This window comes from Medicago truncatula, chromosome 7 (assembly GCF_003473485.1).
Source record: "Medicago truncatula cultivar Jemalong A17 chromosome 7, MtrunA17r5.0-ANR, whole genome shotgun sequence".
In the NCBI taxonomy this organism is placed as follows: domain Eukaryota; kingdom Viridiplantae; phylum Streptophyta; class Magnoliopsida; order Fabales; family Fabaceae; genus Medicago; species Medicago truncatula.
Window position 1 is genome coordinate 43,630,443 of NC_053048.1, and position 19,637 is coordinate 43,650,079.

Here is a 19,637-nt window from a genome sequence, read left to right on the forward strand (position 1 = left end):
TGAAACAAAGAAGAAGATTCCTAATCGATATTGGACTTTTCTTTATGGAATTTGTTTGATGCTTGCTGAGTCTTCCGTTACTGTGTATGGGTCAGTCAACCAAGTAGCTTTTAGATATTAAGAGCATAGACTTATTCGTAATCTTCAAATGAGTATCCTCTTAACGATAATGATTTTATTAATCGTGATGTAATGGCTAAAAAAATGTAGCTTCCATATGAATTAGTCTTGTGTAATAATATATATAGATTATAGACCACTGTAAGGGCCAAACAGAAATTGAGGTGCAAACTATTCTAATATATATAGATTATTTGACCTGGTCTTCGTATGTAATTTTGAAAGTCTTCAACCTGCGTCAATGAAGAATTTTCTGTCCCTTCTTTCCACTGGATACTATATATGTATATCAAGTTAAATCTACACAACTTATGTAAAACATTTGTTGTCCATCAAAGCACTTTTTCAATTGATCCATTCTTTGATTTTTCAGTTTTCACTTCAAAAGTGTCATGGCAAATCTTGGAACTACACAAAGAATACTACCAACCTCCTCAAAACCTTCATCCCCAACAACTGACACACACGAACCAAAATCACCACATGAAAAACTATATGCTGATCTCAAATTCTATTGCCCAATTAACATCCCCTTAACACAAGATGCTGCAGCATCTCGCATCATAAGAAACTTAGGGAATTTGGGGTTATACTACACACTCTTTATTTGGATCATACTCTTCATAACCCTCATACCGGAACGAAAAGTGTCGTTGATTCTGTTGGTTATCATGACTTATGTGACAACCCTTTATTGTTTACTATTAAGGGCATGTCCTAATTCAGTTGTGCTTCATAGGATCATAGATAAAAGGATTGTGTTGAGTTTGCTATTTATTGCAACTGCAATTCAGCTGATTTTGACCGAAGCAGGTATTCATTTTGCAGTGACTTTGACTTGTAGTGTACCTGTAGTTTTGCTTCATGCAGTGTTATGGGCTGGTAGTTATGAATATGATGCGTATGAAACTGAGGAAGGTTCTGGTAAAGAAGAATTGGCTCCTCTTACCGGCAGCCAGAATGATAGTGAACCTCATAACGTCGATGTTGTTTGATTTATGAGAAGTCCTTGTGTTGCAACTATTTAATAAAATAAAATAAAAATTAAGAAGTTTGATTTAAATGCAAATAGAACAAGTTCTTTTACTTGAATTTTGTATAACTCTGCAAGGAAATAATGCACAAGATAGCATATATGCAGTGTTTGTAATGAGTATGAATACATGTGTGAAGAATCGCTACTATTATCTTGAATAACAATTGTCTCATCTATTTTTGCTGTCAAAAAAGATTGTATCATCTATTTTTATTATTTACTTTTCACGAGGAAAATTACATAAAAGGTTAGGAAAGAATTGGGTAGTGAAATGGATATAGAGTTGTGTTGGGTATTAGGCTTGCTTTTTGAAGACCCAAATATTAGTCTATTATGTCTCACTTATATAAGTCGGAAGGGGGTCATACTAAAGTTGCAAGGAGAGAGTATTTTGGTGAGGAGAACAACCATCAAAAAGGGAAAAGAAGAGCGAAAACAATTCCCGTTTTTTTCGTTCACCGTTGGACTGTGCAAATTTTTGAAGAGCAGGTTTGCATCACTTGTTTCTTCATTTTTACTGCTCGACAGTTTGTGGTATTTTTCCAGCATGTTGTTATTTGTATGCTGGTGTGCTTTGTTGATTTGACTTGTTGTCGACACTATTTTTGTATCACATTGAAATACTCATGTCCTTGTTTTATTATAGTCGAGCTATTTCTTTGGTCTAGACAACCCGTGTATTTTACCCTTACATTGAGGGATTTCCCACGTTAAAATATCAGTGCCCCTTTCTACATTTTATTTGTTATGTTGCTGTCATATATTTTGTTGCTGTTCACAAGTTCTTGCAAGCTGGTGGAATTTTATTTCACTTGTGATCATATTGCTAACGAGACAGATGCAATAACTTTGTAGCAGAAGATGAAGTCCTTATACGTCTTCAAATCAAGGAATAATAAATTGTTCTTGTTGAATAACTTTATAAGTTTGAAGTACAAAGAGCGACTTTATTTCAGATCACAAAGAGTGATCCTATGAATAATATAATTACTTAGATTCATTTTGCACAATCACCATATCACAACCAATCATATTTTTATTGATTTAATGGTTGTAATTAACAACCGACAATGTAAAATATTTTACATTGTCGGCACATATAATTTTTTTTTAAAACTCGGTATCCGATCAAAGAATCGACTAATCCGAGAGGACTAATTCCACCGCCCACTCCCGGGGGCCCCGTTTAAAGCCAGAGCAAGCTCTGTATGAACTTAGCCCACCGAAATTGGCATAGGGGAAATCAAACCTGAGACCTCTAGAGGAGCAAACTCCAAGATCAAAAAGCCAATAATCTATAATATAGTTGACACTAATAATCTATAATATAGACAACTAGAAGGGCCAAACGAAAATTGACTTGCAAATTATTCTAAGATTATTTGACTTGTTTTTAAATTTAATTTTGAAAGTCTGCGTGAATGAAGAATTTGATGTCCCCTCTGGATTTTATATATGTATATCAAGCATTAAACAGATACAAGTCTAATCCACATAAGTTGTGGAAAACATTTGGAACAAATTTCTCAAATAAATTTTGTGTTCATCAGAAGCTCTTTCAATTGATCCATTCTTTGATTTTCCAATTTCCATTTCAAAGCTTTTATGGCAAATCTTGGAACTACACAAAGAATACCAACTTCAAAACCTTCATCCCCAACAACAGACACATATGAACCAAAATCACCACATGAAAAACTATATGCTAATTTCAAATTCTATTGCCCAATTAACCTTCCCTTGACACAAGAAGTTGCAGCATCTCGCATCATAAGAAACTTGAAGCATATAGGGCTATACTATACACTTTTTATTTGGATGATACTCTTCATAACTCTGATACCTGACCAAAAAGTGTCCTTAATTCTGTTGCTTATCATGACCTATGTGACAACCCTTTATTGTTTAATACTAAGGTCATGTCCTAATTCACACTTGCTTCATAGAATCATAGATAAAAAGATTGTATTGACTTTTTTAGTAATTGCAACTGCAATTCAGCTGATTATGACTGATGCCGGTACTCATTTTGCAATTACTTCGACTTGTAGTGTGCCGGTAGTTTTGCTTCATGCAGTTTTATGGGATAGTAGTTATGATGGTTATGAGACTAAGGAAGGTTCTGGTACACAAGAATTGGCTCCTCTTACCAGCAGCCAAAATGATAGCGACAAGTCCTCGTTTTGCAACTATTTAATAGAATAAAAAAAAAAAAAATAGATGTATGTTGTTTGATTTAAAATTTTGAAGTTATGAATATGATTCATTCAATTCTACCAACAGAAGATATAGACTTCTTCATTAGGTGAGTTCATCATAGGTTGAACGAAAATCGGGTCATCATAGGGTTTTTCCTTTAAAAGTGTGTTTAAAAATTATACTTAGGCTTGATTCTAAAGTAATGTAAATTTTTTTGATATATCAAAATGGAAATATGTAACTATCAAAATGTGTCAAATACTATTTTTATTTTTATGCAATGGAATAAGAGATATTCATACTACTACAATGCTGTAAATAATGATATGCAATTACATCAGTTACAACATCAAGTAGTCACTTTGATCCTCCATCATCGTCCGTGTGTCGCCTGCAGCAAGCAAAAGGTACAAACATAACCAAAACAAAAAGGATCATAACAAAAACTAAGAACCCCTAAAGAAGCAAATAAAATGCCATTGATTTTAAACGTGCCCCATACGACATTAAACACAGACAAACAATATAAAAGAGAAAGACATAACATTGAGATAATCGGAACCCGAAAAGCCAAAGACCAAATAAGTGCATGCCTTGTAGGAAGAACGAGAAGTAAAATAAAACTTTTGTGGTCTGTTATAAGCATGAATTAGATTCAATAACGAGAGAAGGCAAGAAGGGGGGCCTAACTTACAGGCTTTCTTGGAAGAAACTGCTTATTGTTTACGTTTCTATGCCCTGTTCAGAAGTTGAAATAGGGTCCATGATCAAACTAGAGGAACTAATTAAGATGAAAATAATGTATCATATACTACTTCACATAAACCAGTTTAACTAATAAGTGCCGTGAATAAGTTGCATAGAAATTTCAAACCTGATACCTTGTCGTCGCGTGTGACTAGAGTTGGGAAGCAAAGAGGAAGTTGCTAACTACGGAAATTTCAAAGAACTATGGTGGTCGGTTGAAGTGGAAGCATTTTGTTCTATCACACTTTTGTTCACCCCTAATTTTTTATTAAACTCAAAAACAGTTTTGTCTAGAGTAAATTACACTCTCTTCTTCTCGGAATAATTGTTTAAATTACACTATCCTCTCTTCTTATATCCTCTCCATTCTTATACAAAACATGTTAGAAAAAATTACACTCTTCTTTCTCGGTTGTTTTTATCTTCTCTTTTTTGGTACAAGTTTTCAGCTATTTTTACACCTGCCACAAATTTTCATCCTTCTCATAGCACATATCCCCTATCCAGCATAACTTTGGCCTTTTTTTTTTTTAAATAAAAAGTTAAACTGAATCAAAACATACTGCAATTTAATACTTTGTATATTTTGACTATGACTATGAGACCAAACAAAAAACTCTGTATGCTGTTCCTATTCATACAGATAATTGTGAGAAGTAAGGTATTTATATAATATAAAAACAGGGGTAGCTCTTAATTAGAATGTTTTTTATTTTCAAAATTTTAGTTTACAAGCTTTAGATTTTTTAAAGAAAAAACACAATAATTTTTTTTGAAGAAACTAAATTAACCCATCTTAATTTGCATCAGGGATAATCGAAGCTGAAACCTTTAGAAAGAGCACACTCTTAGGTCTCTTAGTAATAATATTTTTTTTATATTCATAATTATTTGAAAAACTCACATATATTTATTGAAAGGTCATCTAAAATAATTAATAATATCCATCAATATAAAAAGTTTAATTTTTGTACATTGGCGATGTAAAGTTATTTTATACCTACATTCAATTCACACATATGGTTAAGTCATATGGTTTTAAACGTGACAAGACAACACATATAATCTGAAATTTAAACACTTTTGTGGGCTGGGCTTATAAAAAAAAGAACGGTGATGGGTTCGGCCTGTTAGTTTGACCTAAAAACACAACCCATACCCAACAATCCCTCACCTGTTAAAACACTTCCTTCGTTCAATTTCTGTCTCCTTTGATTCACCAGCTGCGGCGCTCTAGTACATACATATTCACATTCAGTGTGTATACTCTGAACAAACAAAATGGCGTACGCTGCGATGAAACCCACCAAGCCTGGTTTGGAGGAATCTCAGGAACAGATCCATAAGATTAGGATCACCCTTTCCTCCAAGCATGTCAAAAATCTCGAGAAGGGTACGTTCTGTTAATCTTTCCTTTATGTTTATGTTGCTTTCACAACAACACTGACTTTTTGTTTTTGACTTGTTGTTATTAGTTTGTGCCGATTTGGTTCGTGGTGCTAAGGATAAGCATCTTAGAGTGAAGGGTCCTGTTAGGATGCCTACTAAGGTTCTTCATATCACTACTAGGAAGACCCCTTGTGGAGAAGGTATTTCATTTCACTCTTTTTATAATTTGTCACTTTTCGTTAACTAATAGAGATTTTATGATTATGTGATGAAAGGTAGTCAATGGCTAATAGGTTAGGAACATGGAACTATTGAAAGAGGTTATTTAGAGAGTATTTGTATTATTTTATAGCATAAGAATTTATCAAAGCCTTATAATTCATGGTAGATATATAAGCTGTTAAAGCTTATTTGTATTTTCCTAAGCTCCTAATATGGCTTACAAATGAGCCCTGAAACTAGCTTGCTTATGGAAATTTAGATTCAAATTACTGTTGTAATTGTAATTTTATTATGGCTGTGTATGGATAGCACTTGTGGCACACTCTAATTCACCAATGTTATATAACAGCGGTACCTTAATGGTACGCAAGTGTTATTCGGCTGTGTATTGGTTTGTTCTCTCAACAATCATAAATGGGCAACTTTTGTTTATTTGTAGTTTTTGCAATCCCCTTCACTAGTTTGCTTCTCCGTCTATTGGTTTGTAGTTTTTACTGTTTTGTTGGCTACGTTTTTTTCTATCTTTTGGATGTTAATTATCCTAAAACCTTAATTGGCATACGTGTAAAGAGTATAAAAGGAAAGTTTATGTTTTCGAACTTTGTTTTTATAAGACATCAATATGTCTAAATCTTTTTAAATCAGTTTTTTTGAATGGTTTACGATAACTTGCATCAGAGAAGGTGTCTGAACAAATTTTGAAGGACTAAACTACGGGTTGGAGTTAATTGATCTTTAAATGTTCTACGTGTACTTATTTATCTCACTGTTGATTCTCTTCTATGTGCTCGGGTTTCAGGGTTCCGCTTTTGCATTTTGTTACAATGCTATTGGTTTTATATGTATTTGTGTATGCCAAACATCTGTGCTGAATGCTTGATTGTGCTATGTTTTCTGGTTTTATCTCAAGTCATGGCATCGTCATTTTCCTTTTTCTCACTTGAATTTTGTGCTGCTAACATGCTTCTTAGGAATTTAGTTATAGTGTTTTTGAAGTGTAGTTTTCTCTGAATTTTCTTATTTAATGAATAATTTTCTGTCTTGTGTTCATGATATTACTTCTTGTTACAGGTACCAACACCTGGGATAGATTTGAACTCCGTGTGCACAAGAGAGTCATCGACCTCTACAGTTCCCCAGATGTTGTTAAACAGATTACCTCTATCACCATCGAACCTGGCGTCGAGGTTGAGGTTACCATTGCAGATGCTTGATCTTGATCCCATTTCTAACTTGTTATGTCTGCTGTTTCTTTTTTGCCCTCTGTATTTTTGATAGTTTTGTTATTTGGGACAAACTTGGCTTGTTTTCTTTAGTTTTTGGTTCTGGACATAGATGAGCACCTCGAGATACTTCATATTTGATGTTTCAGATTCTTGTTGAATATTTATTTTGATATATCAAAAATTCTTATCTTTTATGCTCAGCTTGATTATAGATAAAAATATTGCAAGCTGTCCAAACGTTACCAACCATTAAATAGAATGTTTAGGTTCAAACTGAGAGCCTACTAATGTCTATAAAAAATATAAAATTGGAAAACCTCAGCACTTGTTATCTTGTGAAAATATGCTTATAAAGTTAGACATTTTGATGTAGTGAATATAAAAGGCTAGCTTGGGATTATAAATTGTGAAATAATGAAAATTTGTTCTGGTTTGACATTTCATTGTTTTTGAATATACAAGAGATTTGCTCACTCACGAGTATTGTCTTAACAATTAGAATTAACAGGTTTAGTAGTAAATAGAAATACAAAATGGAATCATACATTTTGTGAAATAATGGAAATTGGTATATTTACATTTCATTGTTTTTGAATATAGTAGTACATGACAATTGTTCACTTCATGAGTATATTAACAAGTTCAGTAGATAGACATAGAAAATGATTTTAAATAAAGTTTAGTAAATAGATAAGGTCTTATGTTTGATTTTTTCTGTTGTCTAATTCGGTTGGTTAGTTTGGTTTATTTAAAAAAATTGGTTATCAAATTATTCAACCATGGCAAAAATCAGTTGTTTTAGTGCTTGTGATTCTCTTGAACTTGTTTTTGATTAATTTTTAAAAAGATAATATATTGCAATTCTTTGTTGTTTATCATAGAAACACCGCCCCTTCCAAACAAACCACAACACATAAAGGTACTAATAAAATTTGCTCAAACAAAACTACTAAAACTATTGTTTTCAATGAAATAGTATAGTCTTTAATTTCATTGAGCAAATTTTTATAATAAGCAAGTATATTTAGAATACCTTGGATGTGTTAAAATACCTCGGAAATTCATAAGAATACCCATGATGTGTTAAAAAAAAATGGGAATCAACTTTGTTTTATTTCTTGATAATGATATTGTTAATAAACATATATTGGATTATATCCTTGTGAACTTAGCTTTCGCTCAGTCGAGTAGGGACAAAGCATAATATATATTGTGAATTTGATAAGAAACTAGGAAAGAATATACGAAGGCTATTAGAAGTGCTGCTGTCAATTCGCCATGAACATATGTAGAAATAACAAGTCTTAAAATAAGAACCACAGCTTTAGTTGTAAAGTAACAAACAAATTGGTCTGATATTTAAAAAATTTGGTAAAATGATGCATTCAAAAATAAATAGGTACGGTTACCACAGCAATTAGGATCAAAAAAGGAAAGTCTGCAGATGAAGCAAAAGCTGCAACGCTACAGAAGAAGGATCCTGGGGCTCCAAGCTGAACTTGGATGCAAAAGATAGTTGGGTGAAGAGCATGGATATGTGTTTCTGATACTTAGGTAAAGTGATATGGAGGAACAGATTCCAAATTCTAAGTCACAGGGACATCACAAATTTTTGAACCCGAGGTGGTTGCTATGAGTTTTGATATAATCATTCTTCACTTACTTTGATTAGAAGACACATGTTAGCAAGAAGCTTAGTTTTTTTTGTCTTGTTAACGAATATGTATTATTTAAGCATTTTTAATAAAAAAATTATTATTTAAAAAAATTAAAATTTTCAATTTTCAATTTAATAAATACAAAAACTTTTATAAAATCTTATCACTTTTAGTAACTTAATAATGATTCGGATGTACTCGTTAACATTAATCATTTGTTTTAATGGAAATGGAATCTCAAACACAAAAAAAGTAAACTAGAACATGTGTTTTTATTTTATAGGTTTTTCCCATAAATAAAATAAAATAAAAACACATGTTAAACAAAAGTACAATACACACAAGAAAGAAAAAAGTAGAAGAATGTCAGCTCAAGTTGTTATTGAAAACTGAGATTCAGGTTGAACTTAACTAATCTCCTCCTTCCATTATCACTTCACTTGCATTTGGGAAGCGGTGACCCACACAAACACTTGTTGTGATAATAATTAAACACATCAAAATTTGTCTGCAAATTTCCACCCTGTGGTATTTGACCACACAACAAGTTATAACTCACATTAAACATCTGTAACTCTTTCACTTTGGTCCATCCCACTGGAATCTTTCCATAAATATTATTATGATTAATATCCAACAAAAACGAGCTCTTCTTAGGAACATCAACTTTTGAAAAATCAAACGAAAACAAGTTCCTCGAAAGATCAATGTACTCTGTCCTTTTGTTGCTCCCGAAAAGCACGGAAGCATCACCCACAAGCCTGTTCTTGGACAAGGCTAACCTCTCAAGATTTAGTTGGCCCAATGAAGCTGGAATGTGTCCAGAAAGCTTGTTCTCGTGCAAGAATAACTGTTTGAGGTTAGTCAGCTGGGAAAGTGAACTCGGTATTGAGCCCGTCAGTTTGTTGGAGTAAAGGTCAAGAAGCTCGAGATTTTTAAATTGGCCCAAAAAAGAAGGTATTGGGCCTGAGACACTGGTCCCGGAGATTGTAAGATACTTGAGGTTTTTGAGCTTGGAAATGGTGGAAGGGATTTGACCTGTGACATTGGGTAATTGGTTGAATTCGAGTCTTTCGACATAAGAGAGGTCGCCAACTGAAGGGGATATATGACCTATGAATTCTGGGTTTGGGAATGGGGTGGTGAATTGGTCTGGGCTTGAGAATTGGATAGCGAGCCAAATGACACGAGAAGTTGTTACGTCGCAATGGATAAATACCCAGTCACAACAATTTTTGCGAGGGTTCCACGAGGATAGAGACGTAGGGTTGTTGAGTTCCTTCTTGATTTGGAGCAACGCTTTCTTGTCTTGTGGGTTGCATTTCTGTGATATTGCAACTGGAAAGAGTAATAGTAGTGAGAAGAAGCATAGCAAAACAGATCCTCCAAACATAGTCGCCATTTTTGGCGTGTGTTTATTTGGTTGGAGAGTATTGATATCTATTTATAGAATAGAAGGTTAGTAATGAGAAACCTGGTGTAACGTGCTCAAGTAATGGCGACAGACAGTAGCAGGTCCCAATCCAATATTTTATGTACATTTTAAATTACTAAAAATGTCACTGTCTTCTTTCTTTGGAGCGGATACTACTTTAGATAAAATATAAACAACTGAGATTTTTCGAAATGATTCCTTTCATGCTTGAGATCTCGAGGTGGCTTAATGAACTTGAATTGTTTGCGTGTGGGTTGTCTACTTTCCTGAAATAACTCAGCTGTATCGCAGTGAACTTTGATGAACTTCAAATAAATATTATACTCCATTCTTTTTATTTGGGTCACAATTTATACTCTGTTTTGTTATTGAGATTGAAATAATATTGTGACCCAACTTTTGACGAACTTGATGCCTATCAAAGAAATATTATACGGTTGTTATTGAAATCCGTTCCTTAATGAAAAATATTAGCGGTCTACAAGTGACCCGAAAAAACGCTACCTAAAAAAAAATAAGGGTTAAATATATTTTTGATCCCTATAAATATTATAAGAATCACTCCAAAAAAAATTTAGAATTATTTAACAAAACATAAATTTAATATAAATTTTTATATTCTTTACGATTAAAAATTCATATTTAATTTGTGTTTTGTTAAAAAATTCTAATTTTTTTTAGAATATTTTACACATTTCTGCACAATTTCACTAAAAAATACAAAAATTAAATTAAAAATAAGCACCAAAAGTAGTGATTGAAAATTTTATAGGAACTAAAAGTTGAAGGAAAATTTTAAAATGACTAAAACAAAAAGTTGATATATTTATAAGAACGAAAAATATATTTAACTCAAAAATTAATAATGTTTCAATTTTAGAGTTGTATTCGAATTTAGGGATCTTAAAACCTCAATTTATTTTAAACCGAAAGAGAGTTTTTATCATTTCATTCAAATATTTTACATACCTGCAATCTACAGCAATTGAAGAAGAAAATAAAATTTGACTAATATACACTTTTAATATAAATATTTTTTACACATACATACTTATAATAAAAAAAAATTATGTCACAATTTTAAAATGCAATTTCTAAAATATCTCGGTTCCCTCCTAATCTCTAAAATATCTTTGGGTTTGGATGAACTTTTAATGAATTGACTGCACAAATTTCAATGCAATGTTACTATCTTTGCATACAACATGTTAACTTACCACAATATTTCTTTCATCTTTGGTAGCTCCTGGTGTCTTATCTATCAATGGGTTGGTATTTCTTTCATTTCCCCTGAGTTGGTTGCTGATCATTTTCATCATTTTGGACACTATGCCGGCTTACCACGGTTTACTCATTCCTACCACGGTTCTTATAATAGATTCTCGGCAGTTAACTGCCGAGGTTTTCCTCGGGAGTTAACTGCAGTCTGTTTCTTCAAAATTCGGCAGGTAATTGTCGAGGGATATTTGGGTAAATTACTCGTATTTCTCAGCCAAATCAAACGTGTCAACAACAATTTTCTAAGTTTATGTCATTTTTATGGTTAAAATCTAAGCTACTCACTTGTGCTTTCAGTTATAACGACCGGTGGCGGAACCCCTTATTATGTATGGGTGTTAGGGTGTAGTTCTCTTTTGGTTTTGTATCGTTGTACTTTTTGGCATCAGACTCATAACTTTGTAATCTTTTGGGTGGTTCTTTTCAGCACACCTTGTGCGGGTTGAGCCATTCTTGTTGAGTTATATATCATTTTGACTTGTTTAAATAAAATAACACGTTAACTTAAGATGTCACTATTTTATTATTATTTTTCTTTTTTTTGGTCAAGTAAAAGTAAATAAGTGGGGTATTTGGGGTTCGAACTCCGACCCTGCATATAATAATACATGTCCCTATCAATCGAGCTATGCTCACGAGATGTTTTATTTTTATTTTTTACTAAATTAAGATGTTACTGTTAATATAAAATCAAATGCAGATACGCGAATCTATGTCGGTGGGGGAAAATGTAGAAACAGCTCATTCATTTATAGTATAGTCATCTCACAAGTTAAATTAATTTTTTAAGAGAAATGTGCATTGTTTCGCACTTTTTCCTCCACGATAAACACGAGGAGTAAAATCGTTCAGAAAAGAGGGCTTCAACTTGTTACTTCTTTATAAATAAATAAAAGAGAATCGGTGGCCACCATCCTTTGACCTGTCTCTTGAAGGCTTTAAAGAAAATGATTTTATAGGAATCTTTTATACTATAATAAAAAAAAAAAAAAAAAAAAAGAGAGAGTTAATATTTTCTTTGAAGATTGTCTAGAAAGAAAGGGGATCAAGAATGAGTGCGTAGAGATTAGGCCCTATATATTGAATGCATTGTATGATAGCACATGCAAAATTCATGCAACTTATGTATTGTTGTTAATTACATGCAAAATTCAAATTACATTTTCGGTGAAAATAATACTCATTTCCTTTGAGAAAATCAGTTCAACTCGAAGTTAAGTTAGTTTCGAAGTTCATAATAATTAGCAGGGTTATTTGATGAAACTTAAAAGGCTTAATTACTTTTTGGTCCCTTAATTTACTTTTTGGTTTCATTTTGGTCTCTTAACTATTAAAAGTTTCGTTTCGGTCCCTTAACTTATTTTTGGGTTTTCTTTTGGTCTCTTAACTATTAAAAGTTTCGTTTTGGTCCATTAACTTATTTTTTGGTTTCGTTTTGGTCCCTTAACTTACTTTTTTTGTTTCGTTTTGGTCCCTTAACTCTAATACATTCATCCGAACATAAATGACCAAAGTGGTTGACGGAGGAAGAGTTAAGGGACCAAAACGAAACCAAAAAATAAGTTAAAGGACCAAAACGAAACTTTTAGTAGTTAAGGGACTAAAACGAAACCAAAAAGTAAGTTAAGTGACCAAAACGAAACTTTTAATAGTTAAGGGACCAAAACGTAACCAAAAAATAAGTTAAGGGACCAACTGAATAATTAAGTCAACTTAAAATCTACAACGTAACTTCAAAATTGTCATGAAAAGATTGTCCAAGAAGCTTTTAAAAAAGCAATTATAAACTGCGCCAAGCTAGCAACTTTTTTTCGAGGAGACAAAAATATAAAGAAATAAAATAAGGGTCTTGTTAATTTGTGCCCTTAGGGGGCACAAGATAAGAAACTAAATAAAGAAATTTAACTTTAGAAATTGTGCATTCAATACCTCAAAAAGTTATCTTTTCAATACAATATTTATTATTTAATTCTATTTTAAGATTCTTATCTTGTGCCCTTAGTGCACAAGTTAACATTTTTCATAAAATAAATATTTTTTTAAAAAAAGCTAATATATTATATTTTTTTAAAAAGCTAATATATTAAATTTAATTTAGAAGAAAAAAAAGATCATAATACTTTTACTTACATAAAATCTAATTTAAAACGACACATTGAAAATAAAACTAGTGATAATCTTTTCTAGTAGCTAAAGATATAGTAAGGGTCAAAATAAGAAAAAATAAATCTATGAAATAAGTGATAATCTTTTGATTTGGTTATTTCCATTAACTGCAATAGATATAGTAAGGGTTAAAATAAGATAAAATAAATCTATGAAATAAGTGATAATCCTTTGATTTGGTTATTTCCATTAACTTTTTTTTACAAATAAGCTTATTTGTAGTGGATATATATATATATATATATATGGGTTAGGATCAAATGATACCATGGTGTCAAAATTAGTTTGACACCAAATTTCATCCTTTCATTTTATTTAATCCAAAGGCTTAAAACTATCACCAAATTAATTAATATACACCAAATACTCTCTATCACCTAATTAAGAAAAATATCTATCATCATTAATTTATAATCAAACATTCCATTTTTATTTCTCCAAATTTATTTGTTCCTCTTTTTTATTTTCCCAAATTTATAAATTTTCCCAGATTTCTATAATCATTCTCAAACTTCTTTTCTAAACTTTTTTATAAAATGAATGGTTGAACTCATATACTTATGGTTGTTTGAGTCATCATCACCATCAATGATATTTCTTTGTCTTTATCTCATATACTCATATTTTTTTAATAATTAATTAAATTGTATTAAAAAAAACCAACAAGCTCGACAAATGATTCTTGAATTGTTCATGCTAATTAGATTATTTTGTCACTCATAGGTCTAATTTTTTTTAGAGGATTCGTTGTGTCTCATGTTTAACTGAATTAAGATTTATCATGATTTTATAAAATTTATAAAGTTTGAGTTTGTGCTTATGGCCAAAAGAAAAAAATTAGGGGAAAATAAAAAGAGTTTAATCTACCAAAAACAAGAAGGTATTGTTTGATTATGAATTAATGATGATAGATATGTTTCTTAATTAGGTGATAGAGAGTATTTGATGTATGTTAATTAATTTGGTGATAGTTCTAAGCCTTTGGATTAAATGAAATGGATGGATAAGATTTGGTGTCAAACTAATTTTGACACCATGGTATCATTTGATCCTATCCCTATATATATATATATATTATTGGGGTAGTAAAAATTTAAACATACTTAGCTATTTAAATAAAATAAAATAAAAATTGGGGGTGGCCAAAGTCACCCCATTACTATATGGGTATTGGGTAGCATCACCCTGGTTATAAATGTCCAAATTCTAAGGAGAAACCGACGAAAGAAGTTCTTTGAAAGATAGAAGACATTGTCATTCATGCAGCTTAAAAATTTAGTTTAATTCTTTTCTATAAATTGTAAAAATAAACACTATGAAAAAATAGTTTATTTCCATTCAACAAAACTACGTGTACTGGCAACACATTCGACCTTGTTGAATAATACTTTTACTGACATCGTTGAAATAACGATCTATGCAACTCACTTTATTTTTATAAATGAGTGTTGCTTAATGACATCTAATATTTTTAAAAGTCAATGACATCTAATATTTTTAAAAGTCAAATTGAGAAATTATAGAATCCAAATTAAGATTTTTTTTAATAAGTCAAATAGTTCAACATCGAGTACATTAAATACACAATTTTCATAAAAACTACCATTTAAATGATTAAAGAGTGCATCGGAGACAATTGTTAACAGTCTTCTTTATAAATTTATGTATATATTTATATGAAGGTGTGTATTAACAACAAGCACATTTTTTTGAGTTGGATAACAATATCATTATTTCCTTCTTGTTTCTCTCGCATTGACACATTCATTCATATCAGATTTTACTTAGATGTCATTGAGTTTTACTACCTTGTTGTCTTTAGTGTATTTTAGGCACATTTGTAAGAATGAGTTGGTGTGCTATAACATTTCTCCGTCTATCTATCTATCTATTGTCTATCTATCTCATTTAATTTTAGGCTCACATGCGCCTTTATTCTTCTTTATATATTTTCCATACGTTTTTTTCATGGGCAATGCTATCCGGTGCCCCCGGGGCACTGGTTAAGGAGCAATAAATGAATATGTAATAAATGAATCAATCCCACATATTTTACCTCTATTAAAGTGAGCAATAAATTAACTAATTAAAATAAGGAAAATGTGCATTCAATATGTTGTTAAATTTCCTATTTTGTGATACAAACATTGAATCCTTTTTTCTTTTCTTTTTTTTATAAAAACAATTCATAAAAAATTCACGGAGGTTCAAAAGAAAAAAAAATGATTCATATAAAATTTACGGAAAAAAAAAAATTCATTTGAGTAAAATCTACATGAAAAAAAATAATTGTTAATAAATGAAAATAATACAACTCTCTTTTATTTTAATTAGTTGACTTATTTAAAGGAAAGGAAATCATATTTTTAATAGGATAAGGAAGTAAAATCCAGGTGAAAAAAATTACCAAAGCTAAAATCACAAGAAAAATAAAGGAAAGGAAATTTGATATAGTATTAAATACAACTCTTTTTTATTTTAATTAATTGACTTATTTATCACTTTAATTAAACTAAAATAAATGTAATCAATTCATTTATTGCTTCTTAACCAGTGCCCCGGGGGCACCGGTTAGCAGCACCCTTTTTTCATTCATAAATTTTAAGTTTATATCACACTTAAACCTGTCAATTAAGAACCTTCTTAAGCATCAAATTAGAATTCTAGATATCGATCTATGAATTCCTTTGATGTTTTGAACATTTTCAAATCAATATACGTATGGTATGTGGTCATTATTTTTCTTCATTTGCAAAATCGATAAAACATTAGCGGTTTGATCAATTGATTCCAATTTAAGTTTTTTTTTTTTTTTTGACAAATCCAATTTAAGTATTTATAACACTTTTAAAGATATGACTACACAAATTCAAAAATAATTTTATTATTTTATTTACTTATTTTTGGAAAGATTTATATTTATTTACTTAATTAGTGCCCTATACGCGTTAGCATTCTTTAATAAAAAATAGTCTACCTCTTTTGGACTATGTGATCAAGTTCAGATGTCTATCAAGTCTTTTAAACGAAAAATATCAACGGCAGTGAATCCAAATTTTGTTATTCTGCCATGCATGTGTTTTCACTTTCTTCAACTGCAAACTTAATAAAGATAAGCCGAAAAATTTAAGTAAATAGTCAATTACCCTCTTGAAATTGTAAGTTTCATCAATTACCTTTCTGAAATTAACAAAATTTCAATTACCCCCTGAAATTTCACAACGTTAGTCAATTTACTCCCTCCGTCAAATTTTTCTGTTAGTGAACATGACGTTTTGCAAATACCCCCTGAAGTTTTGTACTTATGTGCAAAATACCCCCAAACTTAAAAATTTATATTATTTTTTTCTTAAAAACAAACAATTAATAGTTAAATATTAAAACTAACTATTAATTTTGGAATTTGGGAAAACTACATGCATATATACATCAAAATAGGCTCCAAAATGGGAAAAAATATGTATTTTTTAAAGTGACAATAATGGGATGATTTGTAAATTAATATTGGGGGTTGTGTAGTTTAAATGGTTTGAGCAAATTGTTGAAGGAGTTGGAGGAGTTAAAAGACTAAGATGGTGAAGGAGAAAATATAAATTTAAATCTGATTATTAATTTGTTTATAAACCTCTAAAAATAATAATTTGTCTATTAGAAATAACCATTATTGTCACTTTAAAAATACATATTTTTCCCTATTTTGATGTATATATGTATGTAGTTTTTCCAAACTCCAAAATTAATAGTTAGCTTTAATATTTGACTATTAATTGTTTGTTTTTAAGAAAAAAATAATATAAATTTTTAAGTTTGGGGGGCATTTTGCGCATAAGTGCAAAACTTTAGGGGGATATTTGCAAAACGTCATGTTCACTAACAGAAAAATTTGACGGAGGGGTAAATTGACTAACGTTGTGAAATTTCGGGGGTAATTGAAGTTTTGTTAATTTCAGAGGGTAATTGATGAAACTTACAATTTCAAGGGGGAAATTGACTATTTACTCTGAAAAATTTCATCATAAACCTTAGAAAAAATTTGCTAAAAAATTGAAAAATCAATTTAACTAAAAATCCCGACAGAAACGCACGTTTAGAATAGCAATTCTAAGTTTGAAAAAAATATATGATAAAAATACAAAGCTTAGATAGATTAAACGAAATTAGAACAACAGCTCAACTTATAACACAATTGAACATTGGACATGGCAATGCAAAACGATATCCAAATACAAGTTTTTATTAAAACAATAGATATATTTTTAACTAGCTAGCCTTCTTCATCACTTGCATTTAGGAAGAGGTGGTCCACACAAACCCTTGTTGTGAAGATAAGCATACACATCAAACCTATCCTGCAATCTTCCAGTCCCACCTTGAGGTATCTCACCAGATAACTTATTGTAACTCACATTAAACTGCTGCAAATTCTCCACTTTGGTTAAAGTTACTGGAATCTTCCCATATATCTTGTTATGATTAATATCCAACCATATCAAACTCTGTTTAGGAAAATCAACCTTAGAAAAATCAAAAGACAACAAGTTCCTAGAAACATCAAGTATTTGTGTCCTTTTCTGGCTTCCGAAAAGCACGGAAGCATCCCCTTCAAGCTTGTTCCTCGACAAGTCTATTCTTTCTGGATCTATTTGACCTAATGAAGCTGGAATGGGCCCAGAGAGCTGGTTGTGAGATAAGATGATATCTGGCCCAGGCTTTTTGAAAGAACCGAATGATTCTGGAATTGGGCCTGTGAGTTTGTTTCTGTCTAAGTGTAAGGACTCAAGGTTAGGTAGCTGTGAAAGTGAGCTTGGGATCGGGCCTGAGAGGTTGTTGGTGGAAAGGTGAAGAAGCTGGAGGTTTTTAAGCTGGGCCAAGAAAGGTGGTATCGGGCCTGAGACATTGGTGTATTCAATGAAAAGATACTTGAGTTTCGTGAGCTTGGCGATAGTGGGCTGGATTGGGCCCTTGAGCCTGGGGAGTTTGTGGAATTCGAGATTTTCAAGATAAGGGAGGTCACCGACTGAAGGGGGTATAGTGCCTGAGAGATTTGTGTCTGGGACGGAGGATTGCATAATGAGGGCAGTGATACGGTGTGTTATAAGGTCGCATTTGACGCAGTACCAGCCACAGCAATCTGTCTGTGGGTCCCATGAGGCTAGAAGATAAGGGTTGTTGAGTTCTTTCTTGATCCTGAGAAGCACCCTCTTGTCTTGTGGGTTGCATTTCTCTGAAAATGCAATTGGGGAGAGTAGTAGGAAGAAGGAGAAGAAGCATAGAACTATTGAAGCTCCACCAAACATAGTTACCATTTTGAACCTTGAATGGTAATAAGGAGGGGAATACTGATTATTGATACTTATAGAATGTAATATTGATGAGAAAACACGTGACTTGTTATTATCACAGAATTAAAAAAAAAAAGGAAATGGTTATGTTATGGTATGTCAATTATTTTTCTCTTTAAGAAGGTACTGGCTGCTGGTACTACAAATATAAAGTGGTTTTCGTTGAACTAAATTTGGAACTCATTATGGCTGTTGTCCTTCAACCTTGAAAAAGCGCAAGTAAATGAGTGTTCAACTTGGATTATTGCGTGTGCCATGTGGGCAGTGCCACTTGCCTATCACTTAGCTGTGTCGCAGTGAAGTAGTATAGTACTTTGTCCTACAATATCTGTTGCACTTGATTGTTTTACAAGTAAGAAATGGTAAATCATAAAATAAATAAATAAATAATAAACAGATATTTTAATAGCTAAATTATCTGTGTTGTGACCTATCTATCTAATTTAACTCAGTTCGACTGAGAGTAGGTTGGTAATGCATGATTTGTTCTGTTGTTTGGAGGACATGAAACCAGAAGTTTGGCTTCTTCTTCTTTATCTCAGTCGTCATTCGTGGCATTTGGTGTTTCCTCTATCTACACGTGTATTTCCTCCTTTGCCTCCGTGCCATTTAGTTGCTTTACAGGCTACAGAGTCCGTACAAGTAAAATAAATTTTAGAGGAAAAATTAATTTTTGTAAAAATTAATTCTAAAATCACGAGTTAGTACAAGTAAAATAAATTTTAGAGGAAAAATTAATTCTATTAAACAACAAGGAAATATGTTGAATCAATTATACACCTCCAAAATCAATTATAAAATGTGGAACCAAAGTTAAGT

At 31.6% G+C, this 19,637-nt stretch overlaps 5 protein-coding genes across 5 annotated transcripts; 3 read left to right on the plus strand and 2 right to left on the minus strand.

Annotated features, from left to right (window-relative positions):
• Positions 1 to 307: 307 nt before the first annotated feature.
• On the plus strand, positions 308 to 1,801 carry LOC11421658 (uncharacterized). The gene has a single exon (XM_003625166.3). The coding sequence runs from the start codon at positions 513 to 515 to the stop codon at positions 1,113 to 1,115; it is 603 nt and encodes a 200-aa protein (XP_003625214.1). The 5' UTR covers positions 308 to 512; the 3' UTR covers positions 1,116 to 1,801.
• A 464-nt stretch (positions 1,802 to 2,265) lies between these two features.
• LOC11425195 (uncharacterized) lies at positions 2,266 to 3,361 on the plus strand. The gene has a single exon (XM_003625167.4). It carries the CDS (start codon positions 2,762 to 2,764, stop codon positions 3,359 to 3,361), a length of 600 nt encoding a protein of 199 aa, XP_003625215.1. The 5' UTR covers positions 2,266 to 2,761.
• Positions 3,362 to 5,279: 1,918 nt separating this feature from the next.
• Positions 5,280 to 7,139, plus strand: LOC11428199 (40S ribosomal protein S20-2). The gene is made up of 3 exons (XM_003625168.3): positions 5,280 to 5,495; positions 5,578 to 5,691; positions 6,785 to 7,139. Exons 1-3 carry the CDS (start codon positions 5,384 to 5,386, stop codon positions 6,925 to 6,927), a joined length of 369 nt encoding a protein of 122 aa, XP_003625216.1. The 5' UTR covers positions 5,280 to 5,383; the 3' UTR covers positions 6,928 to 7,139.
• Positions 7,140 to 8,770: 1,631 nt separating this feature from the next.
• On the minus strand, positions 8,771 to 10,109 carry LOC11443473 (polygalacturonase inhibitor). Its single transcript, XM_024770491.2, has one exon. It carries the CDS (start codon positions 9,997 to 9,999, stop codon positions 9,034 to 9,036), a length of 966 nt encoding a protein of 321 aa, XP_024626259.1. The 5' UTR covers positions 10,000 to 10,109; the 3' UTR covers positions 8,771 to 9,033.
• A 7,486-nt stretch (positions 10,110 to 17,595) lies between these two features.
• LOC11428200 (polygalacturonase inhibitor) lies at positions 17,596 to 18,991 on the minus strand. The gene has a single exon (XM_003625170.4). It carries the CDS (start codon positions 18,780 to 18,782, stop codon positions 17,754 to 17,756), a length of 1,029 nt encoding a protein of 342 aa, XP_003625218.1. The 5' UTR covers positions 18,783 to 18,991; the 3' UTR covers positions 17,596 to 17,753.
• Positions 18,992 to 19,637: the final 646 nt, after the last annotated feature.

What these genes read in the sequence shown, in the direction of transcription:
- LOC11421658 (XM_003625166.3), top strand. Translation starts at nt 513, where the DNA reads ATGGCAAATCTTGGAACTACACAAAGAATACTACCAACCTCCTCAAAA.
- LOC11425195 (XM_003625167.4), top strand. Translation starts at nt 2,762, where the DNA reads ATGGCAAATCTTGGAACTACACAAAGAATACCAACTTCAAAACCTTCA.
- LOC11428199 (XM_003625168.3), top strand. Translation starts at nt 5,384, where the DNA reads ATGGCGTACGCTGCGATGAAACCCACCAAGCCTGGTTTGGAGGAATCT. An exon ending in TGTCAAAAATCTCGAGAAGG is followed by an intron (nt 5,496 to 5,577) that starts GTACGTTCTGTT and finishes TGTTGTTATTAG; the next exon opens with TTTGTGCCGATTTGGTTCGT. An exon ending in GAAGACCCCTTGTGGAGAAG is followed by an intron (nt 5,692 to 6,784) that starts GTATTTCATTTC and finishes TTCTTGTTACAG; the next exon opens with GTACCAACACCTGGGATAGA.
- LOC11443473 (XM_024770491.2), bottom strand. Translation starts at nt 9,999, where the DNA reads ATGGCGACTATGTTTGGAGGATCTGTTTTGCTATGCTTCTTCTCACTA.
- LOC11428200 (XM_003625170.4), bottom strand. Translation starts at nt 18,782, where the DNA reads ATGGTAACTATGTTTGGTGGAGCTTCAATAGTTCTATGCTTCTTCTCC.